Raw genomic sequence first — 26,373 nt, 5'->3', positions numbered from 1 at the left:
TCAGACACAATAATACATGCAGGTCTTACTTTACAGACGTTCAGAAGAAGCCTATAAACGACAACCATACAACCATACAACAACCAAGATTATACAGTACATTCAGCCACCTCTGTACAACAAAATGTTAGGGGTTTTTTTCTGTAATGAATAATGCTTTTGCATAATATTCATAGTTATAGACAAGATAAAATGTTTCAATGAAAGCTACTGACCAAGGCAACAGATGAGCTTCATTTAGGAGACGAATAAATCAAATAGCCGTAGCATTTTTGAGTACTCTGCCACAATTAGCATCACCCACCCCAAAAAGCGCACCCTCACACACGTATGTAAAAGCAACTATATTTCTATATTCAAAATGAAACTCAGTCGCACCATTTAACCATAATCCTTGCTGAAAACAGATCTTAAATAGCAGTGAAGCATGGAGGAGAGGCAGTGCTGAATCAACCTTGATCAATAGCAACATCAGCACTGGGGAAATGAAGGCCACAGTGGCTCTCTTGCACACAGTGCTGTCCAACGAGTCCGCATCCGTCCGGACTGGCTAATAGACCAGAGGTGACAGGTGCAGTCCCAGCGGGATTAAGATTTTACACCACTCCTCACGTCACTTCCCAAGGAAATGTTAGCACATGTATAGGTTTTTGGGGAATATGTGAGATGGACAGCAATAGAGTTTTTATATGCTTCCAAAAATAAGTTACCTACAATGAAAGGCTAGTGAACCTGTTTGTTTTTGGGAGATATGCTGATAGCAGCCAGTCCAGAAGTATGATGATTATCAAACTGAAACCACATACACAACATTCCCAACTTCTCTGGCCTGCAGTCTGCCTACGGCCTTGCCGTGAAACCCTGAGAGGCCAAATCAGTAATGTCAAAACTAGGCTGCTGTGTTCCCACATGCAGACAGGCAGCAGGAGCAGTGGATCTAATGAACATATCAACAAAAAAAATGAAATCCCAAGCCTGAATACAAGACATTCCTCAAAGAACCTGTGGATTAAAGAACTTTATCCAACTAATGAGGAAAGCATTGCTCAAATACCCGTGGTGCCAACAGGCCAATGAGCGTACGGCATTCATGTGGGGGACAAAAAAAACTCCCAGCAATGTCCCCTACAGCAAACAGTGGCGGGCGTGCTGCTCAGTTGTTGATCAACTTATGCGTTACACAGGTCTAAAAATAGGGACACCAGCACCAAGGCTGGAAATTTTAGCTCCAGGTCATTCCAAGAGTAATGTGACAGTGAAAGATTGTAAGTGGAGCTGAGCAAAGAGAGGAAAAGAGGAATGGAGATGAGTTTATAAAAAGACATTTAGAGAGAGAGAGAGAGAGCCAGAAAAGCATGAGAAAGTGAAGCCAGCCACCTGGGTGTTGTAGAAGCAGATGGGTCTGCAGAGAGATTAATCTCCTGGCCTGGCCACTGCTCCTGCTAGAAAACATGCCGTCTTTGAGCACACGTTACCTCTACATGGCTCCTTATTACCTTTCTGTTCTATACTACTCCCATTACTTTTCTGAAGCAATGGTGATTACATATCGATTGAATTATCATTCAAACCCACAGCACATAACATTTGGCAAAATACCTATAAACCTCTAACAGGGATTCCATTAAACACTGGACCAATAAACTGTGAGGCGTGTTAAATCCATAACTGTAAAATCTCAGTGTAGCATATGTTTACCGAAGTTAATTGGAGACTGCGGTACTAGCTAGATTGATTTTTCCAGTCTGTAAAATTATTCCAGGTGAGAAACAGCTGTGTACTGTAGTAAAAGATGTAGAGAAACAGTATGTTTTGGACAGGGGTCCTTCATTAGCTGTGCAAAGAATTAGCATATAAATATATAACTTGCATATAAAACTGACAAATTGTTTTCTCTTAGCTTAACCCAGCAATCTTTACCAGAGTTTGACACTTTATAGAGGTTACAATGGAAGTGGAATAGAGGACAGGAATTCCAACCCCATGGAGAGTTGGAATTCTGATACTTGCACAAAAACATCTGAGCCCTAGCGGTTCTCAGTCACAGTGCTGCAGAACACTGCTGCAGAACACTGCTGCACACATCACTATATTCAAACCATAGAAGGTACCAAGTTAGTAACACGACAAGTTATTACAACCTGAGTGACATTAGATTTTATTACAGCCTCAATGATAGGACAAGTTAACAAATTTCAAATATGTGAACTTGCAAATATTTGAATAATGACATATAATACAGAAAATATAAAAATAACAGCAGCAGTGTGAAAACAAGGGTGTTGTGTTAGGGGTCTTTGCACTACAGTCCACAGTGAAAATTGCTCTAGGCTGTTTCTGAGAGAGAAAAGCAAATCTTCAGTGTGCATGGTTTCAACCATGTGCAAGAAAAGACTTGAGAAAATCTTGAAATATATGTAACAAAGATTTTTAGTGCCACTACTGCATACTTAAGTTGGGTAAAACCCACTGAATGAGCACAGACAGAAGAGAAGGGAGTCTTTTGTGACCTAGTAGGACTTTAGCTCAAGTTAAAACAGGAAGTTACACAGACCAATGCAGATTCCTGCAGTTTTTTGCTTGTTTTGCAAAAAAAAAAAAAAAAAAAAAAAAACCAAACAAAAACCACTTGCTGTGAATTTGGGCTACACTCTACCCAGCAAGACAAAGTGCATATGCTTAACTAAAAGGCAACCCACAGTGTCCTGCTCTGAAATGTTTCTATGTATGTGGTGTCAAGTATAGTAGTAGCACTGTCAGCAAACGTGGAGCTGAAAAGATGGTTTCCATCTTTTCTCCAGGCAATCAGAGCCTGAGAACAAGCAGTCTTGATACTCAGCATGACTTCATGCTGTTGTGCCTTTCAGCTGCAGCTCCATACAGTCAGAGCAATCTCACACACACACACACACACACACACACACACTCATAGATCACACTTACTCCGGCTCCGTCTACTTGCCATGTTACAATAATGAGCCTGACCATGAAGAACAGCCAGTTATGCCAGCAAAGTCTGTGGTATGGCTCCCCCTACTGGAAACACTGCTACCCTGCCTGATAAAATATCTCAATACCAGCCACCATAAACCCCTGTAACACCAATATCTGATCTGTTTTTAATTAATTCCTTAATTGACAAACATACTGATTCTGAGCTAGTTTTAATGAAATTTATTTTGGCCCAAATTATTTTTATTACATGTCCTCCTCATAGACTTTATTTAAAGTTTATAAATTTTGAATCTTTTTGTCTGTGGTGTAATGCAAGTTCAGTGTATTTTAATTTACCATAACTGACTAGCTAAAAACAAACTACCAAACCAAAACATCATTGGTGTTGCTCCCTTGTCCACCAGATGGCAGTAAGTAGACATTTGTGTCCAGCACGGTGCACATTAAACACCGAGACATTTTTTGTTAAAATGCCAACTGGCAGCCAGGTGACACAGTTTATCAGCTGCTTTTAAAAAAAAGAGAGAGAGACCAAAAGCCACCCCAGGCCTGGGACTAAAGACCTGGCACCATGGTCCTGCTGTTAATCCTAGAGCTGTTTGCTTTCTCTACAGTCCCTGCATCAACAGGTCAAAGTGAGTAGGCAACGACAAATTTAACTCTCTATAGATTTTATTATATTTACACACACATGCACCACAAACAAAAATCATGAATGCAGTTCTTATAAATCTGCCAGGCAGGTCTAATAAAACACTCTGTCTGGTACAAAAAAACCTATTGTGCGTCACATTTGGGGAACAGAAAATAAGAAATGTAAAATGTGCAGTGGTGTTTGCACATGTCTGGATACACTGACCTTCATGGGAAACGACACACCACTCACTCCAAGTTTTAATTCCATTTGCCAGCTACTCAGAGCCAGAGTGGGCACTCCCTTAATCCCATTATTCCAACAGCCTTCTACTCCCTGAGGTCAGTCGTTTCGTTCATTTCCCCAACAGCAGCACTGGGACCCTGCTCCACTATAAACAGGAACCACTCTCAACCTGCCATTTACCACACTGACCTCTCTCTGTTTAGATTGTAAATGATTCCCACTTCATTTCACGCACCTCATATCCCAATAAATGAAAGATAAAATGATGTGTAATAAAATAACAGCGCGGTACGTTTTTTCCCCTTCTAAAGAGGGTGAGCACCCTTCACTGAGTTCAGCTGTGTCAAATAAAGGACCTGCAGGATAAGGAAACTGGACAGCTCAGAGGACTGAGACCAGTTCCTCAGTGACCCTTAAAGAATTGACATTACTTTAAAACCCTATTCAATCTGAGCAAAGTGCAGATCGTTTAAGAGGCCACAGTACAACACACGAGGAATGACGAAGTCACACACCAGGAATATATTTGGCCCCTTCAGGAAAGCCCAAGATTGGTCTATCAACACACACCAACAAACCTAGTATAAAGATATTCTAGACCAAATTCTAGAGATTCTAGACTAGCATTCAAGGCCAAACAAAGGTATGGCAGGCTTGGGTTTGTCGTTTGTCTGGAGCTGTTGGCCCAGTGTGCACCCAAACAATCTCAAACTGTTTCTCATAAAAAAAGAAAAGAACGGACAATAACAAAGTGACTGCAGCCAAAGTCAAACTACAAAAGCATTACGAACACTGATGTATATAATGAGCAGATGAGAGAATTCTTTCTGCTGCGATTCTTATGGCTACATGGTCTTACTGAAACATAACAGAAATGCCCAGGTCATGTGACCTATCGTGTGGGGGGCTGCACTGTGTGGCAGCTAGGTGAATTTAAAAGTGTCTGATGAATGGAAGGAGACATTTTCTGAACTGATGCCTTTTTTCTTCCTCTCACAGTCCACCAAACATTAAACAGCTTTACTTTCCCTTCACTAAAAGCAGACTCATTTGTGTCATTATGCAGTCTCAAAACCTACACTCCTGCCCCAATAAACAGGCAGAGTTTTGTTCAGCATGTTAGCAGCTCCCCCTAGCGGTCAGACAGAGTGCCACGAAACAGTAGCCTATGAGGAAAGAGTTCTACGCTCACGTGCAAGACCCGCATGCAAAACTCCACACGATTGCTATGACGAGTCCTCTTGGCCACCCGGAGCAACACCGTTGCTCGGCAACAGTGGCTGCTGGGACGACGCAATGACCCGATACGGCACGGGGTCTTTGGTGAGCATCTTCCTGGTGGCAGCGACCAGGCGGGAGTAGCTGTCGGGGCTGTACTCGGAGGCGGGTGGACGCGCACGCAGCAGGGGCAGCACGTCCTGATCGCTGCGGGACAGGAAGAGCGGCAGGCGGCACAGGGCCTCGCCGTCGCCCAGGGTGTCGGGCAGGGCTTTGTGCTTGCTCTCGGGCAGCAGCATGATGCAGAGCACGGAGAGCACAGCGAACGAGGAGAACACCACGTGGTGGAGGAAGTGTCCACCGTTGTTCTGAAGCTCCATCACCGAGGACGCTGCCATGCCCACGCAGCCGGCGGCCATGACCAGGCCCAGAGCTCCGCCCCTGTGAGAGAGAGAAAGAACCAAACACCATCCAGGGTTTGTAAGTTCAAGGCTGTTGGTCTGTTGGTTAATGCTGATGCCTCATCACTCATTTGGGGGGTTTCTGTAGAATTTCCCCCAATCAGCTGAATTTATGAGTGGTGAAACACCTTAAATATTATAATACCAGTCAAATCCAGAAGCACTGATTTACAACTACTACACTATTTGAAGATCTGGATGACTGAAAGCATTCCCAATCAGAGGGAATTACAACAGTTCGGAGCTTTCTGATGGGTTCATTTTGGCTTGCCTATCCAGGGCACTGTGTACCGTGACCTTTAACATTTCAACATATGCCGACCTCCTGATGGAGTAAAGCTGCCACTTACCGCACGACGGTGGGCATGACCTCGGCGGCAAAGAACACGCTGAGCATAGCCAGAGCCTGGGAGGAGAGCAGTCCCACGAGCGACAGCAGCAGAACCAGCACCCCTTGCAGGTCTGACAGGGGATTACACACAGGACAGCCAGCCTTCAACATCAGCCATGAGTAGCAAAACCCCCAAACAACTCACATTCCACAGATTTACAGCTCTCGGTTTGATGTTCAAGAATCTGTCTGTGGCTTACAGACTTTTAATGGCAATGAGAACAGATTTTTGTGCGAGAAATCAGTTCTTCATTTTGGTCAGCGGTCAGATTGTGACACACCAGCCGGTCTCAGACAGCGGTTGTGGAGGAGATCCCCGGCACTGTCCAGTTAGCCTAAGATCATTAAGATCTGAAGGACTGCAAGGCTGGAGGGCAGAAAAGACCCTGACGGATTCCAGTGACAGCAAGTGTAACTCGCACGCCGCGTCGTGTCAGGTGTCCCGCGAACTGATCCTGCTCCAGGAGGGGCTTACACTGAGTGAGCGCCAGCAGCAGCAGGGAAGACAGGCCCGTGACGATGGCAGTCAGTAGCAGGATACCCCGCCGGCCCGCACGGCCCACGGACATGCACAGGAAGCCGCAGGCCAAGGCCCCCATCAGCGCACGCAGGAAGTAGCCAAAGTAGAACTGGGGTGAGTAAATATGGAGGTTCCTCGTAAAGCAGTACTGGATACCTGTACCGATGAAACTGAGCAACAAAGGACATTAAGCAGAGGTAAAGACATTGGTTACAAATAAGTGAACAGACCTGCCATTTACTACTAAACACACCTTATATACACACACGTAAACCCACCTGTTGCTGTTTTTTTTTTACCTGTCTGTCAGAGTAATATTTGTTTATATCAATTATCTGCATTGCTGCTTTCTGTTGTCTGATGTGGGATTTTTCAGCTATTATTATTATTATTATTTTGTTATTCTAACCAAAGAAAATATATCCTGAAGCTTCCTGTTAGCCTAAACTCTGTCATTTTCTAAAACACAGCACATTAAGCAGGGGAGGCAAGATCTGAGTAGAAATACCTCACTCCAACACCCAGACACTCCCCAGTTTTCAATGTGCTCATGCACGCAGAGGCAGCGTTTCTACGGCAACAACTCACAGGGTAAATGCCAGGATGAGGCAGTTCTTCCAGGTAACTCTGGTGTGACGGAGCTCGAGGACGTGATGGTAGTGCGGCTGGGGCTCTTCTGGGAAAGCCACGTCAATCTCTGTGCAGGGCAGGCCATGTTATTGGATGGCACACAAACAAAAATACAGAACTTTATGAAATCGTAACAGAAGAAGAAAGGCTGAGTGGAAGGTTCCTGAGTGGGACCCAGATCCACAAAACCCATCTGTGGTTCAATGACAAACATGCCCATGAATGGTGAAATGACCCCGTTTAGGCTCATCAATTGGCCTCTTTCACCATATCTGATGGGCCTGCGGTTGGACTAATGTGATTTCAGCCATAGCTCTGTCAGAGTGGCCATAGAGTTGTATATTAGAACCCCAGCTCCACTGTTAGAACCCCATAACCGTGCCGCCAAGCCCTGAATCACCAATGCAGGCACCTACTAGGACAAGCACTATTTATGGCTGAGTCACATGAATGTGTGTCATACACGTTGAACCGTTTCCACACACGTGAGGAAGTGTAGTCATGACCGCTCAGAACAAACTCTGAGGGACAGCAGCAGAAGCGGACACATGAGCCAACCATAGCCATCGTCTATGAGACAGCAGTGTTTCTCCTGCTACAACACCGTCTCACTGTAAAGCCTTCTGAGCGGGTCACACTGATGATTGCAGTGCTGTAGGTTAGTATTCCCACCAGTGACCCATCATAGGCTGCTGTATCACAATTCTTGTTACTGCTACAGGCCCACAGCACTGCATGCTCGATTATTCAGGCTGCACCACGCTTGATCCAGCTCAAACCAGGGCTTACTAATCAGGTGTGTAGAAACAGATGGAAACACCAAACTGGTGTAACGGAGGACGCACCTGTCAGGAGGGTCTCAGCAGGGTAGAGATCACCTCTAAAATGCACTCCGTTTCGGGTAATGAACATCTGTAGGCATCTCTTGGCCTGAGGAATCCGAGATGTGGCGAGAAGCCATCGCGGAGACTCCGGGAATACGGAGGCCCAGCTGTTCGAAGCCGCAAACAAACCGTTCATTCAGTACATAGAAACACAGGTGTATAAACGTGTGTGTGTGTGTGGACTCACCACCAGTAGGACAGCAAGAGTAGCATGGGTGCTGTAGCCACAGCCTGAAGCACCTGCCAGCCACCGCACAGCACGGCCAGGCCCGGCAGCACCAGCTCTGCAAGCACAGCGAAGAAGCCGCTTACCATCGACACCATCAGCCTGCGTGGGGGGTCACACAGTTCCAGGCCTACAGCAGGTACACACAGAGCCGGAGGGCGAGGATGGGGGCAGGAGGTGTGTGAGCGGATGGAGGGGGGGGGGGGGACAGTGGTAGAGAGAGGGGGGATGGAGAGAGGGAAGAGAGAGAGCATGTATGAGTGAACAGAGAGAGGAGAAGACCCAAATTTCAGTGCTACAGATGAGGAAAGCCCCTAGTTAAACAAGTATGAAACACTATACCAGGGCTACCCACCTGTAACCTCCCTATACCACTGCCCCTGTGTGTTGTGATTGCCAGCATGGCAGTTCACGTTATATTAATCTAATAAGAAGAGCGATACAACCAAATATCTCCCAAAATTAAAAGAGAAAAATGTAACATCAATGTTCAATAAAATCCAAGTACTATGAGATCATTGGATTAAACACTGTTGGAGTGACTGACAGGACCCAGAGCCTGGTCCACACTACAACAGTTTGCAGGAGTTGGTGAATAGGTGTAAATCTGTATGACATTCCTCAGGAATATGAGGGAATGACCCGGACGCCGAGGGAATGTCTCTCTCTAGGATCCTATAGGGAGGAGAGGAAAAGCAGGAGCTCACGTCCCACCAGTGTCCTCCTTCCTGCTATTGTTATCCTGCTATTCCGAACCCCCTGGCTGTGGATCATAGCAACCAAAGCTTTTCATGCATCCAACGCCACCCTGTCCGAGATGTTTCATCTGGACTAACTATTATGATTGACCTCAGAGGAATTTGGCTTAGCATGAGGGAGTGTTTTTTATGATTTTAAGACTCCGCTGAACACGCTTTCCCCCCGGCCAACCACTGCTCCGGGGCTCTTACTGGAACCATGAGCATGAAAACATTGTACACAGTGATCTCCAAGATCCTTCCTCAATAAGCTAATGGTCATCTACATGAACATAGGTTCCTATGTAACAATTACAGGAAGACCAGGATGAGAAACAACTGGCTGGCTCCCCACAATGGAAAACACACACACAAACACACACAAAACACACACAGGCATGCATGCATACACACACACACAAAAGACTGCAAAAGTGACTTTATGAGGAGGTGGTATTGTTGAAAATTTCTAAGAGGGGCACAATAGACAAGAAATATCTAAAAGACGTGGGGGCTGCCAAAGTATGAAAGCATGCAGCGTGACTAGACATGTTATAGTGTGATATTAACGGACTACTTTATCAAAAAAACACTACTGTGCCTAACGGTGGTTTAACCCTGTTACCCTTGGCTGTACTGTTGCTGTACTACTGCCCCGGGAACTCTGTCCCATTTTCCTCATGCATCTCCAGCCTCAGCACACCAACCCAGCTAGCCAGTAGTGACCCAATTTGCTGTAACGAAATCAGGTGTAGTGAATTAGGGAAAGCAGAGTAACGCACAGAAGCTGGAGGGACGGCGAGCGAGACCAGGGAACATAAAGGAGAGAAGGGCTCCTACGCGAGATGTCGTTACATGCAATCCGAGACGTAGACCCATGGGAAATCGCCTCTGCAGAACAGGAAGTGCATTGGCCAAGGGACCAGTAGAGAAAGAAAGGGGGTGTCAGTGACTCAGGGGTCACCATGATCCCTCACCTCTACCCAGCATACAACACTTCCAACACACCATTATTAGACAGGGTTCCTAATAATTCAAATGCAAAATGTTAATGCACACCCCTCCTCTAAACCATAAACAAACAGCTTATCTGTGAGGTGTGAAGCAAGTCAGAATGCAGTAAGTAAACAGGATCTTCCTATTGTGCAAAGTCCTCTCGCCACCGAATTACACAAACACTTTCTGCAAACCAAAGTACCACGGAGGATTTACCACTGCACACAGACTCTACTGTGCTTACTCAGAAGGACTGTTGATATGAAGTCTCTGTTTCACTTACGCCGCGTGAACAGTGACGAAATCTAATAAGGAGAGAGCAGCCGCGCGGCAAGTCAAGACACGGTGCTGCAGTGTGCTTAGGCTGGCGGCATCTGCACCCAGCTCCGGCTAGTACGCGGCTCTCTGTCTCGCTGTGTTGTGCCTACTGACATTACAAGCATACACGCGTCGGAGGCCCGTGGTGAGGTTGTGGGAGGGCGGGGCCAGGCATGACCTGACTCACGGGCGATGTAGGAGGAGAGGAAGACTCCGGCCAGCACGGTGCCATGACACAGGCGGAGGAGCTGGAAGGTGGTGGGGCTGTCGGACAGGCACACGGCTACCCCCAGGAGGCCTGAGAGGGACACAGTGAGCAAAAGAGCCCGCCGGCGACCCAGCCTGCAAGCACACGTCAAACTCACAGTGCTGTGCCAAAACAAACTGAAACGGCTCGATTTGGAAGAGATGTAAAACAAACAAACAAACAAACAAACAAAAAACAACAGCACGTTTTATGAAGGCTCACCAGTCACAAACACTGCCCAGCAACACATAGCCCAGAATCCAACCGCTCATGAAGCAGATGTGCTGCAGGGGAATTTTCCAGTAGGCTCCACAAACCAAGTCCCACTATTGACACAAGGACAGAGGTAGGCAGCTAGATTAAGCACATAAAGACACACAACACACTGTTCTCAACAACATGTGGCTGTTTACTTGTTAAAGGTCACAAGGGTTACGGAGAGAGCAAAGTTCCAGAACAGAAAGAAAGACTTCATGACAGTGTCACACTATAATCTCATACTATAACGAGAGTGAGGGAAACTCTGGAACAATACTATTCCTGACTCAGGAGCAAACAAGCACAGAACCTAAATAACATGCGTGATTTTTTAATGAGAGATAAGGCAACATCATGTCAGTATTTGTGTTAAGAACATACATGGGGCTCACGTGCCTAGTACGTTCTGGTTCGCTTTTGACAACCTCAGAGCGCATAATTACATAACGGCCAATGTGCGCATATCTTATACAAACTAGCCATGTTCATCTTCCTGCCCCGCTCCCATTCCTCTTCAGGATTTCCATAATGTTCTCCCATTGGATAAAGAACATGGAGTCATGGTTTCAGAAAACATGAAATTGGGGCTCTGCACTGTTGGAGTGGGGCTGCGACTTAACTGTGCGACACACAACCATTCTTCCCCCAGTTGAATAATTACACAGGCATCCCTGAGACATGCTCACACCATCACCAGGACAAACAAGGCCCTGTTTATTCTGTGTGGTTCCATGGTATGTGCCTTTGGGTGAGTCCTGCCCATGGTTTGTGAATTGGGATGGGCCCCGCTCAGTCTAGGGTATAATAATGCACCTATTCGTTTACTGAAGCATTGTTAGTATATATATCACCATTTGAAGAATTTCAAAGAACTACTTTAAACTATTAAAAGTTCAAACAAAGTAGATTGGGACTATTCTGGTAGACTGCCACCCAAAGCATATTACAAACAAATAAACAAACACACAATAAAACCCGTGGATAGTCGACTTAAAGACACCGCAGTGATCTGACATTTTCTGGTGTGCAACCATGAACTGTTATATTTTATATTTCATAATTGTTAGCTCTCTCTGACACGGAGATGTCATGTTGAATACCATGAAAGGGTTTAGGCTACATATACTCAAATCACAGACTTAGAATATACTCTATAGGGAGTGTACGCTAAAGAGAGAACTATTTATTAAAAAACCTACCTCGGTAACAAAGTTGCTCCGGAGCCCAGCGGGATTCGCGTATTCCCATCCCCTTGTACATGGCACCACTTCTCTGTAAACTCTCCCTGTAAAATTCGTGAAGTTTGTCGGATATTTGTAAAGTTTACAAGGGCTTAAGCCATATCCGTCTATCCATGGAATTGTAAAGTTCAGGTAAGTTTGTCTCGAAAAATTACTAAGGAGGAAAGATGAAGGTAGTAATGACGGATCGGGCTTGCAGTGATAGGACTCTGGAACCAGCGTAAAGAAAACATCACATAAAAGGTTTAACGACACGGCGAAATTTGGGAACCAGCTGAAAACGGTAACGACTCGATTGTATCGTCCGTAGCCTCCAATTTGTGGATATACTTTGGTTTCAAACTCCATGGCTAGGGTCCGTTTAATTAAAACCAGTCGCGTACCACAGACATCTGAACTGCTGGATGGTGAAAATCGACTAAATACCCCCGAGGCTGTGGAGCAGTAGGTTGAGCGGTAGCTCGCTGTAGTTGAGCGGTTAGTTGAGCGGTAGCTCGCTGCGAAATGACGGAACTAGAAGTGCTCCCCTGTTCATTACACAGTGCTGGTATTTGCTAAGACATAAATGTGCAGATAGTACCAACACGTTGTCTTTAACTTTACTGGCTATAACACGCACTCCTTGCGATACGCAATGTATTGTTAGCAGCTACATACCGGTCACCCAAACAGGAGGGAGGTTTTTGCGGACATCTTTTCTGCGTTAACGTGAGTTAAGGACCTTATTTTTCCCCATCAGCGTTTCTTTCTTATACATACCGGTTAATGTTTCTATATGAAGGCACTCCTGTTTAACGAAGATTTAAAGCAGAATGTTTTAGGACTACGAAAATGACTGGGATATGAACTGAAAAGCTCGGATATGTCCACACAGCCCTTAAAAATCTGATGTCACATTAAGGCAAACATCGGATTTAAGTTACTTCACCCTAGTAATGCGAACACAATCGCGCAGCATATAAGAGGGCATTGATACCTGATCCTTACATGGCGGACGAATGCCTGTACATGCTGGAATAAGGATTAGCACTGCCGCGCCTTCTAACAGCCTGTTGGCCTAAACTCACCATGAACATCTGGTTAAACCGAAAGATCACAACATAGTAAATTAGACCCCACAACCCAAACTGGAGTCTATTTTCATAAACAACTAAATTAAATCTTTGGCCAGTTGTTCATTTATTGATTCCCATAGACTTATAACCAATTTTAATTCCAATGAACATTACAGTACATTCTGTTTAATAATTTTATTTACACAATGCATTTTTTTATTTCATAGCGCTTTTGCCATGCTGCCCTCTTGCGGACAGTAAACGTAGCTGCCCCTTGCTGGTACTACCATCGTCTGGAATTTAGATAGTAGCAATTAGATGTTTTCCCAAATTAATGAAAGAATCAAATTTAATACTAACCTTCTGTTGCCATCGGGTGGAATTCATAACGTAGGAAGAAATCACAGACAACAATCATATTTCAAAAATTTATTTACGAACATAATCTCTGAGGAACAACAGCAGTTCTCGCGCTCTCTGTACATGCAACTGTAGAAAATAACAATTTTGAATTTTTACTCCATTAACTTTTTTTTTTTTTTTCCCTTTTTTTTAAATTTTAGTTTCTCGCTTTTGAATTGCAGGATATCAACACAGCTAAAGGTGTAAGTACTGGATCTTTGACAGCACTGACAATAGCATCAACAAACCCTCCCTCCCATAGCTGCTCCAACAATATGTACACAATTGAACTACATCATACAAAAGGAAGAAAAAAATCAAAGGAAAGAAAGGAGGAGGAAAATAAAGTGAGAAAGGAAAAAAGTTACATTATTATATCACCTGCAGCAAGTGCGGAGTCTCGCTGCCCTTAGACCCCCCACATTCTACGCAGGTTCAGACTAGTACAAAGAGGATGGTGTAAAAGGCCTGGGAGAGAATATACACTTATGTACAATGTCTTTTCCTTTTTACTCATTACAAGAGGAAAATTTACACAGCGGAGACCTTCAAACTCAAACATACCACAGGTGTCAGATAATAAATAGGTTATTTCTCACCATTTAAGAATAGTTCTACATGCTTTATGAGTTATTTTCCATTTCAAGAAACATCTACTGTTGGATGTATGTATATTGAAGTAGGGGGAAAAACAACAAACAAACAAAAACAACCAACAACAACAAAAAAAAAACAGGCTTGAAATTGTGACCTCACAACATGTAAACCTGCCCACTTAAAGAGGAAACCAAAGTTCAACGGCTTTACGTGTGTGCGAATCAGAGGTAATGTGTTGCAGATATCAGTGGTGAGCTGAGGTCCTGGGTCACTGGCTAGCCAACATCTAAGTGCTTCAATGTGAGATAGGAAGTCCAGTCCCAACCTCGTCAATGAAGGATAAGCTGACACTGGACACTGACTGGGGAGAAGCATTAGATTCATGGGGTGGGGTCCACACGACAGGCTTCTGTGTTCGGCTCATGCCCTCCATACGGAACTGCTACAGAAAAATGCATCACAATTTCAAGCCTTCCATTTAAAATAATGGAGGACAGTTGACGCAGGGGAAATATGAAAGGTAGGGCTTCAACGGTTTAGAAGACAGAACGCACGCACGCGTGCACATATTTGTAAACAGTGAGGCTGCAGGAGCAGTGTCATGGTATACATTCTGGTTTTTTTTTTTAAACCACACTGATCAACAATGCCACTGTGTTGCATGGGCAAGAAAATGCACTATAAGACATCAAACACACCGATTCAAATTCAAAGGCTTTTTTCATCTTTTTCCCCCCCCTTTACTGTGTTCGCCAAATTGACAACACATGACAAAGAATCAAGCGGGTACTGAGATTGTACTACTGATTTGAATGGAAAGTTATTCATTTAGGTTTGTATTTTGTATGGCCAGTCTAAAGATTTTTCCCCCCCTTGTCATTTATCACGGTACTCACAAAAGACCACACTATTATTCATCTAAAACAACTATTTGCCAAAAGACTGATTTCCCGTTTTTGCACCCACTCAATGTATATACACATCTATGCTGTAGGGCATTTAACTCGCACACCCACCCACCAACCCACACACACCCACACCCACACACACACAAAAGAAAACACATGACTGAGCAAACAACCAACCTTCAACGGAAATACAAGCAGCTAATTATGAATGGTAAAATATCAAAATGTTCTTTAAAAAATCAGGATTCAAGGGAAAATAAAACAATATTCAGAAATCAGAAATAGAAGCTCCATTATAAAAACAGAGGACATTTTCTAAAAACCAACTCTTGCATTAGTCCACTGTGTAAGTACAGTTATGCAGATTCTGTGACTGTGCTTTTGTGGATGAACTACCATGGTATAGGACGAAAGACTAAATAGGGCCAACCTGTGAGATGACACACCACAAAGACACAGTGAGGGAACTCACAAGGACAGTAACTATGGAAACAATCAATAAGAGAGCCCACAAACAGAAGGGGAGAAAATCTACAATCATCAATGATGCATTATGTTGCCATTCCTTTAAGTTGCAGGTTAAAAACAACAACAAAAAAACAATTCAAAACACATAAATGACAGTAAACGGGACAGAAGAGTTACTGATCACCAGTTGTACAGGAAAACAAAATGCTGCAGCTTTGTGTTGATGATGCACGCTTGGAAGGGATGTAATATGAAGTAAAAAAAAAAAAAAAAAGTTGGGGGAGGACAGGCAAAAAAAATTGATACTCTGTTTTAGTTGTAATATATTTTGTGTTGTAATGGATGGTTTAAAGGACGTTTCTACTTTGTCCAGAACCAGATTATTGGCTCCATTTGCTGCTGATGCTGCTAACTATAATTTGTGCATCTTTAAATTAAATCAGAAAAGTTAACTGTAAAAAGGCATTTTCTCGGTTTATAGGTTTTTTTGTTGTTCTTTTATGTTTGTCTTTTTAAGATACATACTCATGTATTAAAGCAATGAATATATCTCTGTCATTTAAATAATTCCATAATCACTCTGCTACATCTGAAAACTATGGCTGTGGCCCTGACAGTTTCAGTATAAGGGAAACCTGTGATGACAACGATTCTGGCAATGATCCAGGACACTCACTGACCGGTTAGACAGAACCTTAAGAGCCTGTACACAAGAGGTCTTAAAATACTGACAACGTGTACACATTTTGGCCCATGGTGGGGGGGGGTGCCCAAAAGTGAACTGTACATACAAAGATAATTTTTATTCATTTATTTTTTTTCTTTTACACTTAACTGTGTGATGTTACAGTACATAAGTTATTTACAACTGTGCAGTAATGAGTGGCAAAATAAATTATCTAGAAGGCAGCGAGAATACATTGGTTAACGAATATAAAAACTGTACATCATTTACGGAATACAATTTTTTTTTTGTATGTTTCCCCCCATTCATTAACCTAATGTTGGCTCTGTAGTGTTTCAAGTCACTTCCTCAGAAAGGGAACAATGAAATGCCCAAGTAAAGAAAGACAAAAAACAAACCAAACCCCCCCCCCCCCCCCCAAAAAAAACCCCAAACAAAAAACAAACAAACAATCCCCCTCCCACCAAAATAATATCCCACCCTCCACTAAAACACCATCTTTTAAGTCTTTGCCTTTATTCCAACACTGCATATCAGTGTTTGTCTTCTGTGTCCTTTTCCACGTACAGGCTTTTGCGACTGACTCCACATGTACAACCGGGCGCTCCTCCAGCTTGCATCTCAGGGGGTGCCCTGGCTCTTGCGCTGTCTGTGGATGCCCTGGTGCGGGAGGCAGTCTTCCCCCTCCCCCACCATCCCGCCCCACCTCACCCATGCTGCGCTGCTCTTACTGCACTCCTCTCGGCCTGTGGCTGCAGGGACTGCGCTGCCCAGCAGGGAGCCATGCTCTCCTCGGCTGTGCTTACGGGAGATCCGGGGCCAGTGGGATGCCGTCTCGCTGCACGAGTCGATGTTCAAGCGTTCTTCTGGCAATCTTTTTCAGGCCTGAACCACTCCACCCCACCCAACCCCGTTTGCACCTTTAGGGGTGGAGCCGGGATTCTGTCCAGTGCTCTTGTGCACACCATGGTGGCTTCTGTCCCTGATTCTGAAGGACAAAGATGGTGGAGCAGCCTGTACCAACCCACCCATTCCTGGTTATTTAATTAGGGGGATCAAAAATAAAGACAAATCTTTCTCTCCCCCTTCATCTCACCCTAAATCAAATGGTAGGGGAGGGATGGGTAGGCTTCAAAGCAAATGTTGCTTTTTAAATCACAAACAAAAGGATAAAAATTTGAAGGACGAAAGTGCAAGTTGTGTTTTTCCCCGGTAAAAAGATGCTCCCCTTTTCTGATGGAAGGGGATGATTTAAGTTTGATTTCTTTTACCATTTTTCTATATAATATATATGGTTACTCTTCTCAAAGAAATCTTCTCTTCAAACTGGCTAGCCCTTACCGAACTTGCTGTCTGATGTCTCTTTGAAAGATGAGAATTTGAAACCGCACTCTCCGCGTCCGAGAGTGTCACGCAGGCAGCAATACGAAGTCGTCGTTCACGTCAACCATTGGCACATAGAAGGAGGGGACCTCGTTGACACACAGGGACTTGTGTCCCGCGGGGTCGAGCTCCTGCACCTTGAGCTGCCACTCCATCCTCTGCACTGCGTTCAATGCGGCGGCCTCATGCTGCTGGCGCATCAGTAAGCATGTCTGAGGGAGCAGGAGGGCAGGGTAAGATGAGAAGACAATGTGAGATGGACGAGACAACGTGAGACGAACGAGACACGAGGACGACGACAGAGCATTTTAGAATATGAGCCAATCACTGGATTGACGAGTTCTCTTAAGTTTGAAACCGGAAAAGAAAGGCAGGTATGGTGGCTAGTTATGTTCACACCAGTGAATTTTGCACAAGGCCCGAATGTCTTGTATGCGTTGTATTGCTGTCAAACACACTGACAGTCCAAAACCTAACAGTGAAGTATCTGGCTTAGGAGACTCTTAAGTCTGCTTCTCCTGTAGCATAATTTCAGAATGACTCTACTCAAAGCCCCATAGAATGCAGTCGTCTGTGGTTGTCTGTTTTGCATGCGAGGCAAAAAGCTGTTTGTGGTTCAAGCAAAAAACAAAGAACCCAATAACCATAGTTTCATGCAGATAATCAAATGTCTGGCTCATGATACTAGCAATCATGACAACCAATACTATTTTGACTGTTAGTCACATTAGTACTTTTGGTGAGACTTGTAAAAGACAATATCAGGACCTCACCTTCATGCGGTCATACTTGTCATCCACATCTTGAATCCAAGAGATAAACTGCCGAGCATTAAAGCGATCTCTCACAGACTTATTCTCATCCCCCTATTTAAGATAAATAAATCAAGAGAAATAAAATCAACGCAAGATAATATCAACATAAGGTACCTTATAACAAATGGAATAGAATCAGTGAAATCTGGCATAGCACTACAGAGGTATTTCACCTGGCTCTCTGAAGGCATATTGTAGACCTCTGAATCCAGGAGCATGGTGCAGGCGCTGAATGGAACCGCTTGATTAGCGATGGTTCGCGCTGCTCTGCAATGAACTCTCAGTACCTCTTGTTCACAAGACACAATGAGTTTTTCCTGTAGAAGGATAAGATAAAAAACATTTTAAAGGGAGAATAAAAGAAAAATTAAAAAAAAGACAGGAGTGTGGACTTCTAGTGATCCTCTGAAAACCCTTGAGCAAAGTTTTGATTAAGTTGAAAGGTGGTAAGGTCTTTCAAAATCACAAAGGTTCACAGAAGTCACAGAAGCAGCATCAGAAGAGAGCAAGATGAAATGGGGGAAGTTTGATTGTACTGTAATATGCTTTTTTTGGCTGGAGAAATGCATATTGCAGATATGGGGCTTTACTGTTACACAGAAGCTTTGATCATGTCATCAAAAAGGTTTTGCGCTGAGTGATCAAAGCACTAATTCTAACTGGATGACTTCTGAAGTGAGAGGAGGAACAGAGTGTGTGGGAACTGGAAGTTTTTTGCACTCTTTACCCGCTCAATGCTGTGCTGCAGCCGCAGTTTCCCTCTCACTGCCTCCTGCTGTCTGAAAAGTTCCTTCAGCGGCTCTGACAAAGATGGTGGTGGAGCAATCTGGGGGGGGGAGGGGGGGGGGTAGGACAGTGGTGGGAATCAGGGGTAGGACAGAGTTTATCAAAAACAAAAAGGCAGCATGCTGCTTAAGGCATCTCAAGCAATTGAGCAACATCAAAATTCAGCTGTGAAAGTATCATCTGTAGGAAGGAGTGTTAGGAATATATTTTACAAAGTTGTACCATCAACACAAAAGTAGTGTTGTATTAAAATACAGCTCCTAAGGTATAAAAAAAAACCAACAAAAACAAACAAAGCATTATATCAACATCTGTGAAGGTAGTAAAATATAAAGGAATGATGGGGTGTTGTTCTTACCACTGGGATATGCAGTTTGCTCAGAGGTTTGCCATCAAGCAGGTAGGAGCCTGTGTATGTCACATACTCTGCATAGCACTGAGGAGCTTGGGGTGTTATGTAACAAAGAATCTTCCGCTTTTCTTCAATCTTCTTGCGGATTTGCAGGTACTCAAAGTAAGGGTTGGAACGGTCACTGTGGTAGGGTTCGATTTCATCCAGCTTGATGGCATTTACTATGACTGCCAGGGTCTGCTGAATCATCTCGCGAGTCTGCTGCATGGCTGTGTTGACCAGCTGTACCTGCACCTGCTGCTGCCCCGACTTCGGGAACTTTCTTTTGCGTGGATGCTGTGCCTGACCATCCTCCTCCTCCACAGCGCGGCCTTTTGTTTTGGTGATGAGAGCAGGTGGTGCTGGGGTGGAGGTCTGAGCAGTGATGGCACTGATGGGCTCCTTCTCTTTTTCTTTCTCCCCTGTGGTAGCAGCAGGTGGAGAACTGGTGGTGGTGCTGCTTGTGGTGACCGGAGAGGAGGTTGTAGAAGATGAAATGCCAGAGGTGCTTGTTGCAGTGCTCTGCTTGCTCTGGTTGGCCAGCATCTGAGCTCGATTTCGAGTCATCCTCTGAGGTATCTCCTCAATCTTCTTTGGGGCTTCGGGTGTTACGACGGTGACTGGCAGCTTGGCTGTCGTTTCCAAGGCCTCTGACATTTGGGCTGTGCCAGATGACGCGACGGCCAAAACAGGAGCAGAAGAGCGGGGACTGCAAGAGGGACCTAGAGCTACCACTGGGGTAGGTCCAATCTGATCTGCTTTCGCAGCTGTCAGTGGTTCCAAACATGTTGCTATGGATACTGGGGTCAGAATATCAGGGGATATATCTTTCTGTCCATATCCCTGCTCATTCTCTCCATCAGTAGCTGAAAACATATTGCCCTCACTTTCGTCCCGATCATTAAACTTGCCCACATCTTCCTGAATAATTTCTTTAAGGGCGGGAACGTCTGGAATGTTTTGAGGCTCTGGTTCCAGCTCGTGCTGTGGTCTGTAGCTCTCCTCCGGAGAAGGAGGCACCAAATCTGGAGCAGGCTCTGCAGGAGGAACAACAGCTGGGGAACAAGGTGCTTTAGTTAAATTGGGTAAGCCAACTTCCCTCACCCCTAGATCCTTGCCTGCTTCCACTGGCAGAGGTCTTATTTGTGTGGGTAGATGCCTGTTCTCTTCCATCTCTGGGGCTATGATCTCAGGCTCTTGCATCTCTTTTTCTGGGAATGGAAGGTCTGGCAATGAAAATGGACCCAGGTCGTCCAACTCATCAACTGCAGTAGAAAAAGGGTCAGTCCAATGAGATTCACGTCTCACAGACTGGGCAATACTGCTCTCAGGCGCATAATTGAGGGATTCTTCTTTGCTCTCTTGTGTCATGCATGATGGTTCAACATCCATTTGATTCTCCTCAACATGGGGTTTGATATCTGGGAAGAAGGTTTCTAGTCGAGTTGAAGGTGGCAAGAAGTTCGATTCTGAGTCCACAGGCTCAGTCACAGGTCTTGCTGGTGATGAAATATCCTCTGTACTGTCTTTCTGTACCTCATAATGAGGCTCTGAAATCTGTGCAGGGCAGTATGACCTAGAATACGTGGAATAAGGGGGAGAAACGGATGGTTGGACAGTCATTGCTGTAGGGATATGCGGCAGCTCACAATCTGAGTGTGAATATGGACTGCTGATCTTTGAAACAGCAGCTTCGACTTCTCCATAGCTCTCAAGAGGTGACTTTATAAGTCCTGCTGAGTTCCAAGCTTCAGACTGATCACAAGAGTTTTCCATGATGTTATCCTGAGGACGAGGAGGTGTCAGGGGAATCACTTCGGGTTCTCTCCGATCTGGAGACTCAACCCAAGTCTTCCTGGCAGACTCTTCAATACTAAGAGAATATGCAGGATCTTCTTCGGATTGCATGACATGTTCAGATGCAATCATAGTTTCTGCAGCATCCTCAGAATTATCTTCCTCTTCCTCTTCTTCCTCATTATCATCATCATCTTCCTCCTCATCATCTTGCTCCTCCACAAGTGGAGGCAGATATTCAGTGCTGCTCACTGGATCGGCCGGTAACAACATAGGCTCATTCTGAGGTGGTACAGACAGGTCATCAATGTCCATGGGAGGCAGAGCTGCAGGGGCTGGTGTTGGAGGGGCAGCTATGTCCAGGCATGGCTCCTGGGGGTCAGATCTGTGAATTGGAGTTGAAGGTTTCATTAGATAGTTGTTATATATGCTCTCTGGTGGGAGCTCATTTGCATCATTGCCAGAATTTCCTGTACAAGCTCTATCTGGAAGGGGTTGCAATGACTCTGGCCTTGGAGACCGCATGTCAATATGGGGGGAAAAGTATGGGGAAGAAAGACAGTCAAGTCTCTCCATTGGCATTTTGTCTTCAGGAAGGTGTGAGGCAGATGACTCAAATTCTGCAGCTGCTGATGCACTTTGCTGCCTAAGAAACTTGTCATCTTCTAATTTGAAGTCCTCTTCCAGAGGTCGTCTAACATCAGAGGAAACCGATCGACTCACAAGCGGTAGCTGCATATTTTTTGCTGGTGTTATACATGTTCCTTCCTGGAAGCTGTGGGATGAATTCTGGGATGAATACCTATCAAAGAATGATGGGGAGCAGGCATTCATGGACATTGTTGTTGCAGAGGAGTTTTGACAGTCCAGAGCATCAAACATGATCTCTGGGTAGTCCTCTGCACTGCAAGATGGTGTGCGAGGAGTTTGCATGACTTCCTCATAGCTTGGACATGAAATCACAGATGTAGGAGTAGGAACCCCTGTTGGTCGGTTCTGATCAGGTCTTGGTGATGCTGGAAGATTTTCCTTCATCTGGTGGCCTGTCAGCCAGTCTTTTGAGTTCTGGCCATCCATGGGCTGTGACTTCCTATCAGGAGACATCATTTGTGTGGGGAGGCTGTCTTTGAGCTTTTTTTCTTTCAAGGTAGAGTCCAATGAACCTGACTTTTTTGATGAAAGTTCGCCCCGGTTCTTTTTCAGATCTTCACTGGACTTGGTTTTGTCTTTAAGCTTTGGATCTCCTGATCTATGCCGGAGCTTCTCCATCTGTTTCATTCTCTCTTTGTGTCTCTTATGACGCTCTTCAATTTCCTGGTCTTTTAAGCTAAGCATTTTGCCAAAGCTCGTCAGTCTCAGGTCACCATCAACAAGAAGCTTCTCACGTGGGCGAGTATCTTTCCTAACTGTGTCTTTCAACTGGCCAATCTTGTCGTTCTCATCTTTGACTTTTGTCTTGTTGTAATCAGTTCTGTCTTTTTCTGTGATTTCCCTGCTTCTGTCCTTATTTTTGCCATCAAATTTTGGACTGTCTTCTTTAGTCTTGTCTTTCAAACTCGTCAGCTGAGGGCTTTCTTTGAGTCCAGATTTCTGATCTTCTTTGGAGTGTCTAAAGGACCCAAAACCATCCGAGTATTTATGTTTCTCCTCCTTCACTTTTTCTTTATGCTTCTCTTTCTTCTTCTTGTCTTTTATTTTTTCGTTGGTGATGACACTATTCGTCTTGTCCTTTTTGGACATCTCCTTCTCAAATTCTAGAGTCTTATCCAGGTCATCGTCTCCATCAGCCTTAGATCCACATGGAAAAGTGTATGGATCGGCTTCCAGAGGCATGAGTTCTTTCTCAAAAGGTAAGCTCTCCCTGCGTCCAAAAGATTCTCTCAGCTCCTCCGACTTGTCCCTCTTGTCACCTCTGTCTTTCTTGACTTTTTCTTTGTCCTTGTCGTGACTCTTTTTGGATGACGAGGAGGAGGAGTGCCTGTGCCTCTCTTTCTCTCTGAATTTGTCCTGCGGGTTGGAGATGGACAGCAGCTCTCTTCTGTCCTCCGACATATCTGGCAAGCTGATATTGGATGAGTCACAGTAGCTCAAAACTGGCTCATGACCCCTGTCTGTGAAGCTGTCTGATGAGATATCGCTATTCTTATCATTGGGATCATCTTTGTAATCATTCATGGCCTCTTCCTCCAGCTTCTCAAGCAAGGATTTCTCATTCTCTCCACTCCCTTTTGAGGATTTTCTGTCTTTCAAATGGTCTGGCTTATCTTTGTATTTGCTTTTGCTCTTCTCCTCCACAATCTCCCTCTTGTCTGCAGGCTTCTGCTTGTTTTTCTTGTCCTGATTTGAGTCCACAGATGCTCTGTCTTTGCGCTCTTTGTGTTTTGTGTCTGTCAAATCCTTGTCTTTCTTATCTTTGTGTTTTTCCATAGAGCCTTTTCTCTCTTTTCCAGAGTCAAAGGCTAGCTTCTCTTTCTTTTTATCTTTATGTTCCTTTTCTTTCTGTTTTTCTGTGGAGTGTTGTTTCCCCTCTGCAGAGTACTTTCTGTGTTTATCCGTTAGAATGTGATCTATGTCGTCCCTGTCAGGCGTAGAGTCTTTTCGATCTAATGAGAGTCCAAATGAATCACTTAATTTTGCCACACCTCCATTGTAAGTGTCACTTTCATCTTCACTCTCATCTGTGAATATATCCTCAATTTTATACCATGTCTTCTCTCTGACCTTTTCAGGTTTCTTCTCCTCCCTTTTAAATTCAAGAAAATCTCTTTCAGCATGTTTGTCCTGAGATGTTTTTTCTTTCTTGTCTTTACTTTGCTCAGATGACATCTTCCTCTCCTTATCCTTGCCGTGAGAATCCTTGTGTTTATCTTTAGCTCCATCTTTCTTTTCTTTGGAGCTTCTTTCCAAGTCTTTTTCTTTTAAAGATCTGTCAAGTGAGTTTTTCTCAGGCTTCTCCTTGTCCTGGTCCAAATTTCTATCTTTTGGTTTGTCTTTGTGCTTATCGCTTTTCAACTTGTCTTTCTTTTCAACACCATCCCCTTTCTTTTCCTTGTCTTTTCCAGAGTGGTTCCTCTCCCTGGGATCCGACTTAGCAATGGGTTCACTTTCTGACTTGTCTTTAAAGAAGGCTTCACTTCCATATTCATCTCTCAAGCAGTCCTGTTTTGTTTTAGAGTCTTTGCGCTCCTTGGTGAACTCATAGGAATCTTTTCGGTCTCTGCTGCCATCGACAGATTCTTTCTCTTTTTTCTCTTTGACACACCCCTCTACTGATTCCTTTCGCTTTTTCTCCTTTTCTGAGTGGCTGGAGTTGAGCTTCTGTTTGTCTGTCCAGTCCTTTTTCTTTTCATTCCCCTTATCTGAGGACTCCTTCTCTTTCTTCTTGCATGTAGCTTCTTTCTCTGAGCGTTTGTCCCCATGCTCAGACTTCTTGTCTTTCACTTTGTTTTCTTTTCTGCGGTCCCTGTTCTCTTCTTTCATTGTTTCTACTATTAGTTTTACAGAATTATTTGATTTGTATTCTTTCATTGGAGCATCCCAGCTGTCGTCGCCATAGAGGGAACTGTCGGAGGAAAGGTCCGATGGCCAGCGATCATGATCATCTGATGCGCTCATCTTGGTGTCCTCTAAAAAATGATTTTTGATATCGTAATCCTCGTAATCTGGTTCCTCCTTGATAGCTTTATCCTTCTTTGTCTTTTCCTCTTTTCCACTTTTGTCCTTGTCCAATTTAAAATGTTTGTCTTCTTTCAGATCACTCTTTTTTTCTGTTTTGAGCGACTTATCCTTAGACTTTTTCTTTTTATCCTCTTTGTGAGACTTCTGTTTTTCATCCTTTGGCTTTTCTTTATCTTTCATGCTTTTCTCCTTTTCTGATTTTAAAGATTTTTCCTTGTCCTCTTTGCTTGCTCTCTCCTTGTTGGATTCCTTTGTTTTCTTGGACTTCTCCTCTTTAGATAGTCTCTGAACTTCTTTTCCTGACCAATCTTTATCATCAGTTTTACCTTTCAAAACTCTGTCCTCTTTCTTAAAATGATCTTTGTCATGCTTTGAGAGCTTGACTTTGTCAGAAGGTGATTCTGTCTCAACGATCAGGGACTTCTGCCGAGAGTCATCAAAGTCAAAGGTAAAGCTCTTTACAAACTTTTCATTCATGTCTTGATTTAAGACCAGGCTTGGAACCTTCTCCTTCTCTTTGTTTTTGTGTTTGTGTTTCACTTTGTGTTTTTTCAAGACCTTTCCATCCTTGTCCGTTTTAGAAACTGTTCCATCTGAATTTGAGGTCTTATAAAAGTCAGAACTCTTTTTGTCTAATGCATTGGCATGTGTATTATTTTTCTTCTTGTTATCCTGCGCTCTCTTTTTCACCTGTTTTACAGACTCTACACTGGAGTCCGCAGAAGAATAGTCTGACTCACTGGAAAGCCTTGTCCTTACTGAATCAGAGAGGGAACTGACATCAGACCAAGCTGGGGAGGACACAGTCTTCCAGCCGTCTGTCCTCCACTGCTTTGGGTGCTGTTCTGCCAGAGACTGTGTGAGCTTCTGTGAGCCCAAACTCCCATGCGAGGACGAAGACGACGCGGACAGTGAGCTGAACACGGATGAGTCTTTGAGGTTCAATACAGATGAGTCCTTTACACAGTTTGAACTTGGCATCGAGCCTTTGTCATCCTCACTCTCAATGTCACCCGTCTCAGAGTCCGAGGTGCAAAACTTGTCATTCACTTTGCCGAACCGCACCTCTTTGCTGACGTTATTTTTTGTCTCCTTCTTCCTCTTCTTCTTGACTTTGTTTTTGTCTTTTTGCTGTTTGGAGCTCAGCGTGGTAGACTCCCTGCTCTTGGCATTGGTCGGTGCAGCAGGCTGTCTAGGCGTGGGCGCAGGCGTAAAACACAACGTCGGATCATCCTCGTCTGAGCTGTTGCTGTCTGACAGGATCCGGCGCACCGGCTTCTTTGGTGTGAGCGAGTTGCTTTTGGAATATGTTTTGACCTCCATCTTGGGAATGGAGAAGAAGCTGTTGCCCTTGCTGACAGGATCCTTGCGGAACTCTTTCTTGAGTAGGTGCTTGTCGTCCACGGGTGGGACGCGCTCCTCCTCATCGTCCTCGTCAAACTCATA

At 44.4% G+C, this 26,373-nt stretch overlaps 2 protein-coding genes across 10 annotated transcripts in view; both read right to left on the bottom strand.

The window, feature by feature from the left end:
- Window positions 1-1,731: 1,731 nt before the first annotated feature.
- Window positions 1,732-12,971, bottom strand: slc22a31 (solute carrier family 22 member 31). 5 transcript variants are annotated; one of them, XM_081706427.1, is made up of 10 exons: window positions 12,939-12,969; window positions 11,921-12,006; window positions 10,686-10,789; window positions 10,404-10,558; window positions 8,127-8,295; window positions 7,901-8,046; window positions 7,014-7,122; window positions 6,381-6,595; window positions 5,865-5,976; window positions 1,733-5,494 (listed from the first exon to the last, which is right to left on the bottom strand). In XM_081706427.1, exons 3-10 carry the CDS (start codon window positions 10,733-10,735, stop codon window positions 5,062-5,064), a joined length of 1,389 nt encoding a protein of 462 aa, XP_081562553.1. In that variant the 5' UTR covers window positions 10,736-10,789; window positions 11,921-12,006; window positions 12,939-12,969; the 3' UTR covers window positions 1,733-5,061. The 5 variants fall into 5 exon arrangements, with proteins under 5 accessions (XP_026863217.3, XP_081562553.1, XP_081562556.1 ...); XM_027007416.3 differs by lacking the exon at window positions 12,939-12,969 and having other exon boundaries at window positions 1,732-5,494; window positions 11,921-12,588; XM_081706430.1 differs by lacking the exon at window positions 10,404-10,558 and having other exon boundaries at window positions 12,939-12,971.
- A 460-nt stretch (window positions 12,972-13,431) lies between these two features.
- The window catches only part of ankrd11 (ankyrin repeat domain 11), a 90,074-nt gene continuing 77,132 nt past the window's right edge, over window positions 13,432-26,373 (bottom strand). For all 5 annotated transcript variants that reach the window (XM_027007337.3, XM_081706321.1, XM_081706322.1 and 2 more), the window contains 5 exons: window positions 19,420-26,373; window positions 19,003-19,101; window positions 18,449-18,592; window positions 18,234-18,326; window positions 13,432-17,672 (listed from right to left, as the gene is read on the bottom strand). The exon at window positions 19,420-26,373 is cut by the window's right edge and continues 149 nt beyond it. In XM_027007337.3, the coding sequence (XP_026863138.3) occupies window positions 17,487-17,672; window positions 18,234-18,326; window positions 18,449-18,592; window positions 19,003-19,101; window positions 19,420-26,373 (7,476 nt within the window). In that variant the 3' untranslated portion in view covers window positions 13,432-17,486. The remainder of the gene's footprint in view (window positions 17,673-18,233; window positions 18,327-18,448; window positions 18,593-19,002; window positions 19,102-19,419) is intronic.

The sequence above is a fragment of the Electrophorus electricus genome, chromosome 23 (genome assembly GCF_041902795.1).
Source record: "Electrophorus electricus isolate QZ-2024a chromosome 23, ASM4190279v1, whole genome shotgun sequence".
NCBI lineage: Eukaryota > Metazoa > Chordata > Actinopteri > Gymnotiformes > Gymnotidae > Electrophorus > Electrophorus electricus.
The sequence above is the reverse complement of the archived record's forward strand: the minus strand, read 5'-3'. Positions and strand labels throughout refer to the sequence as shown.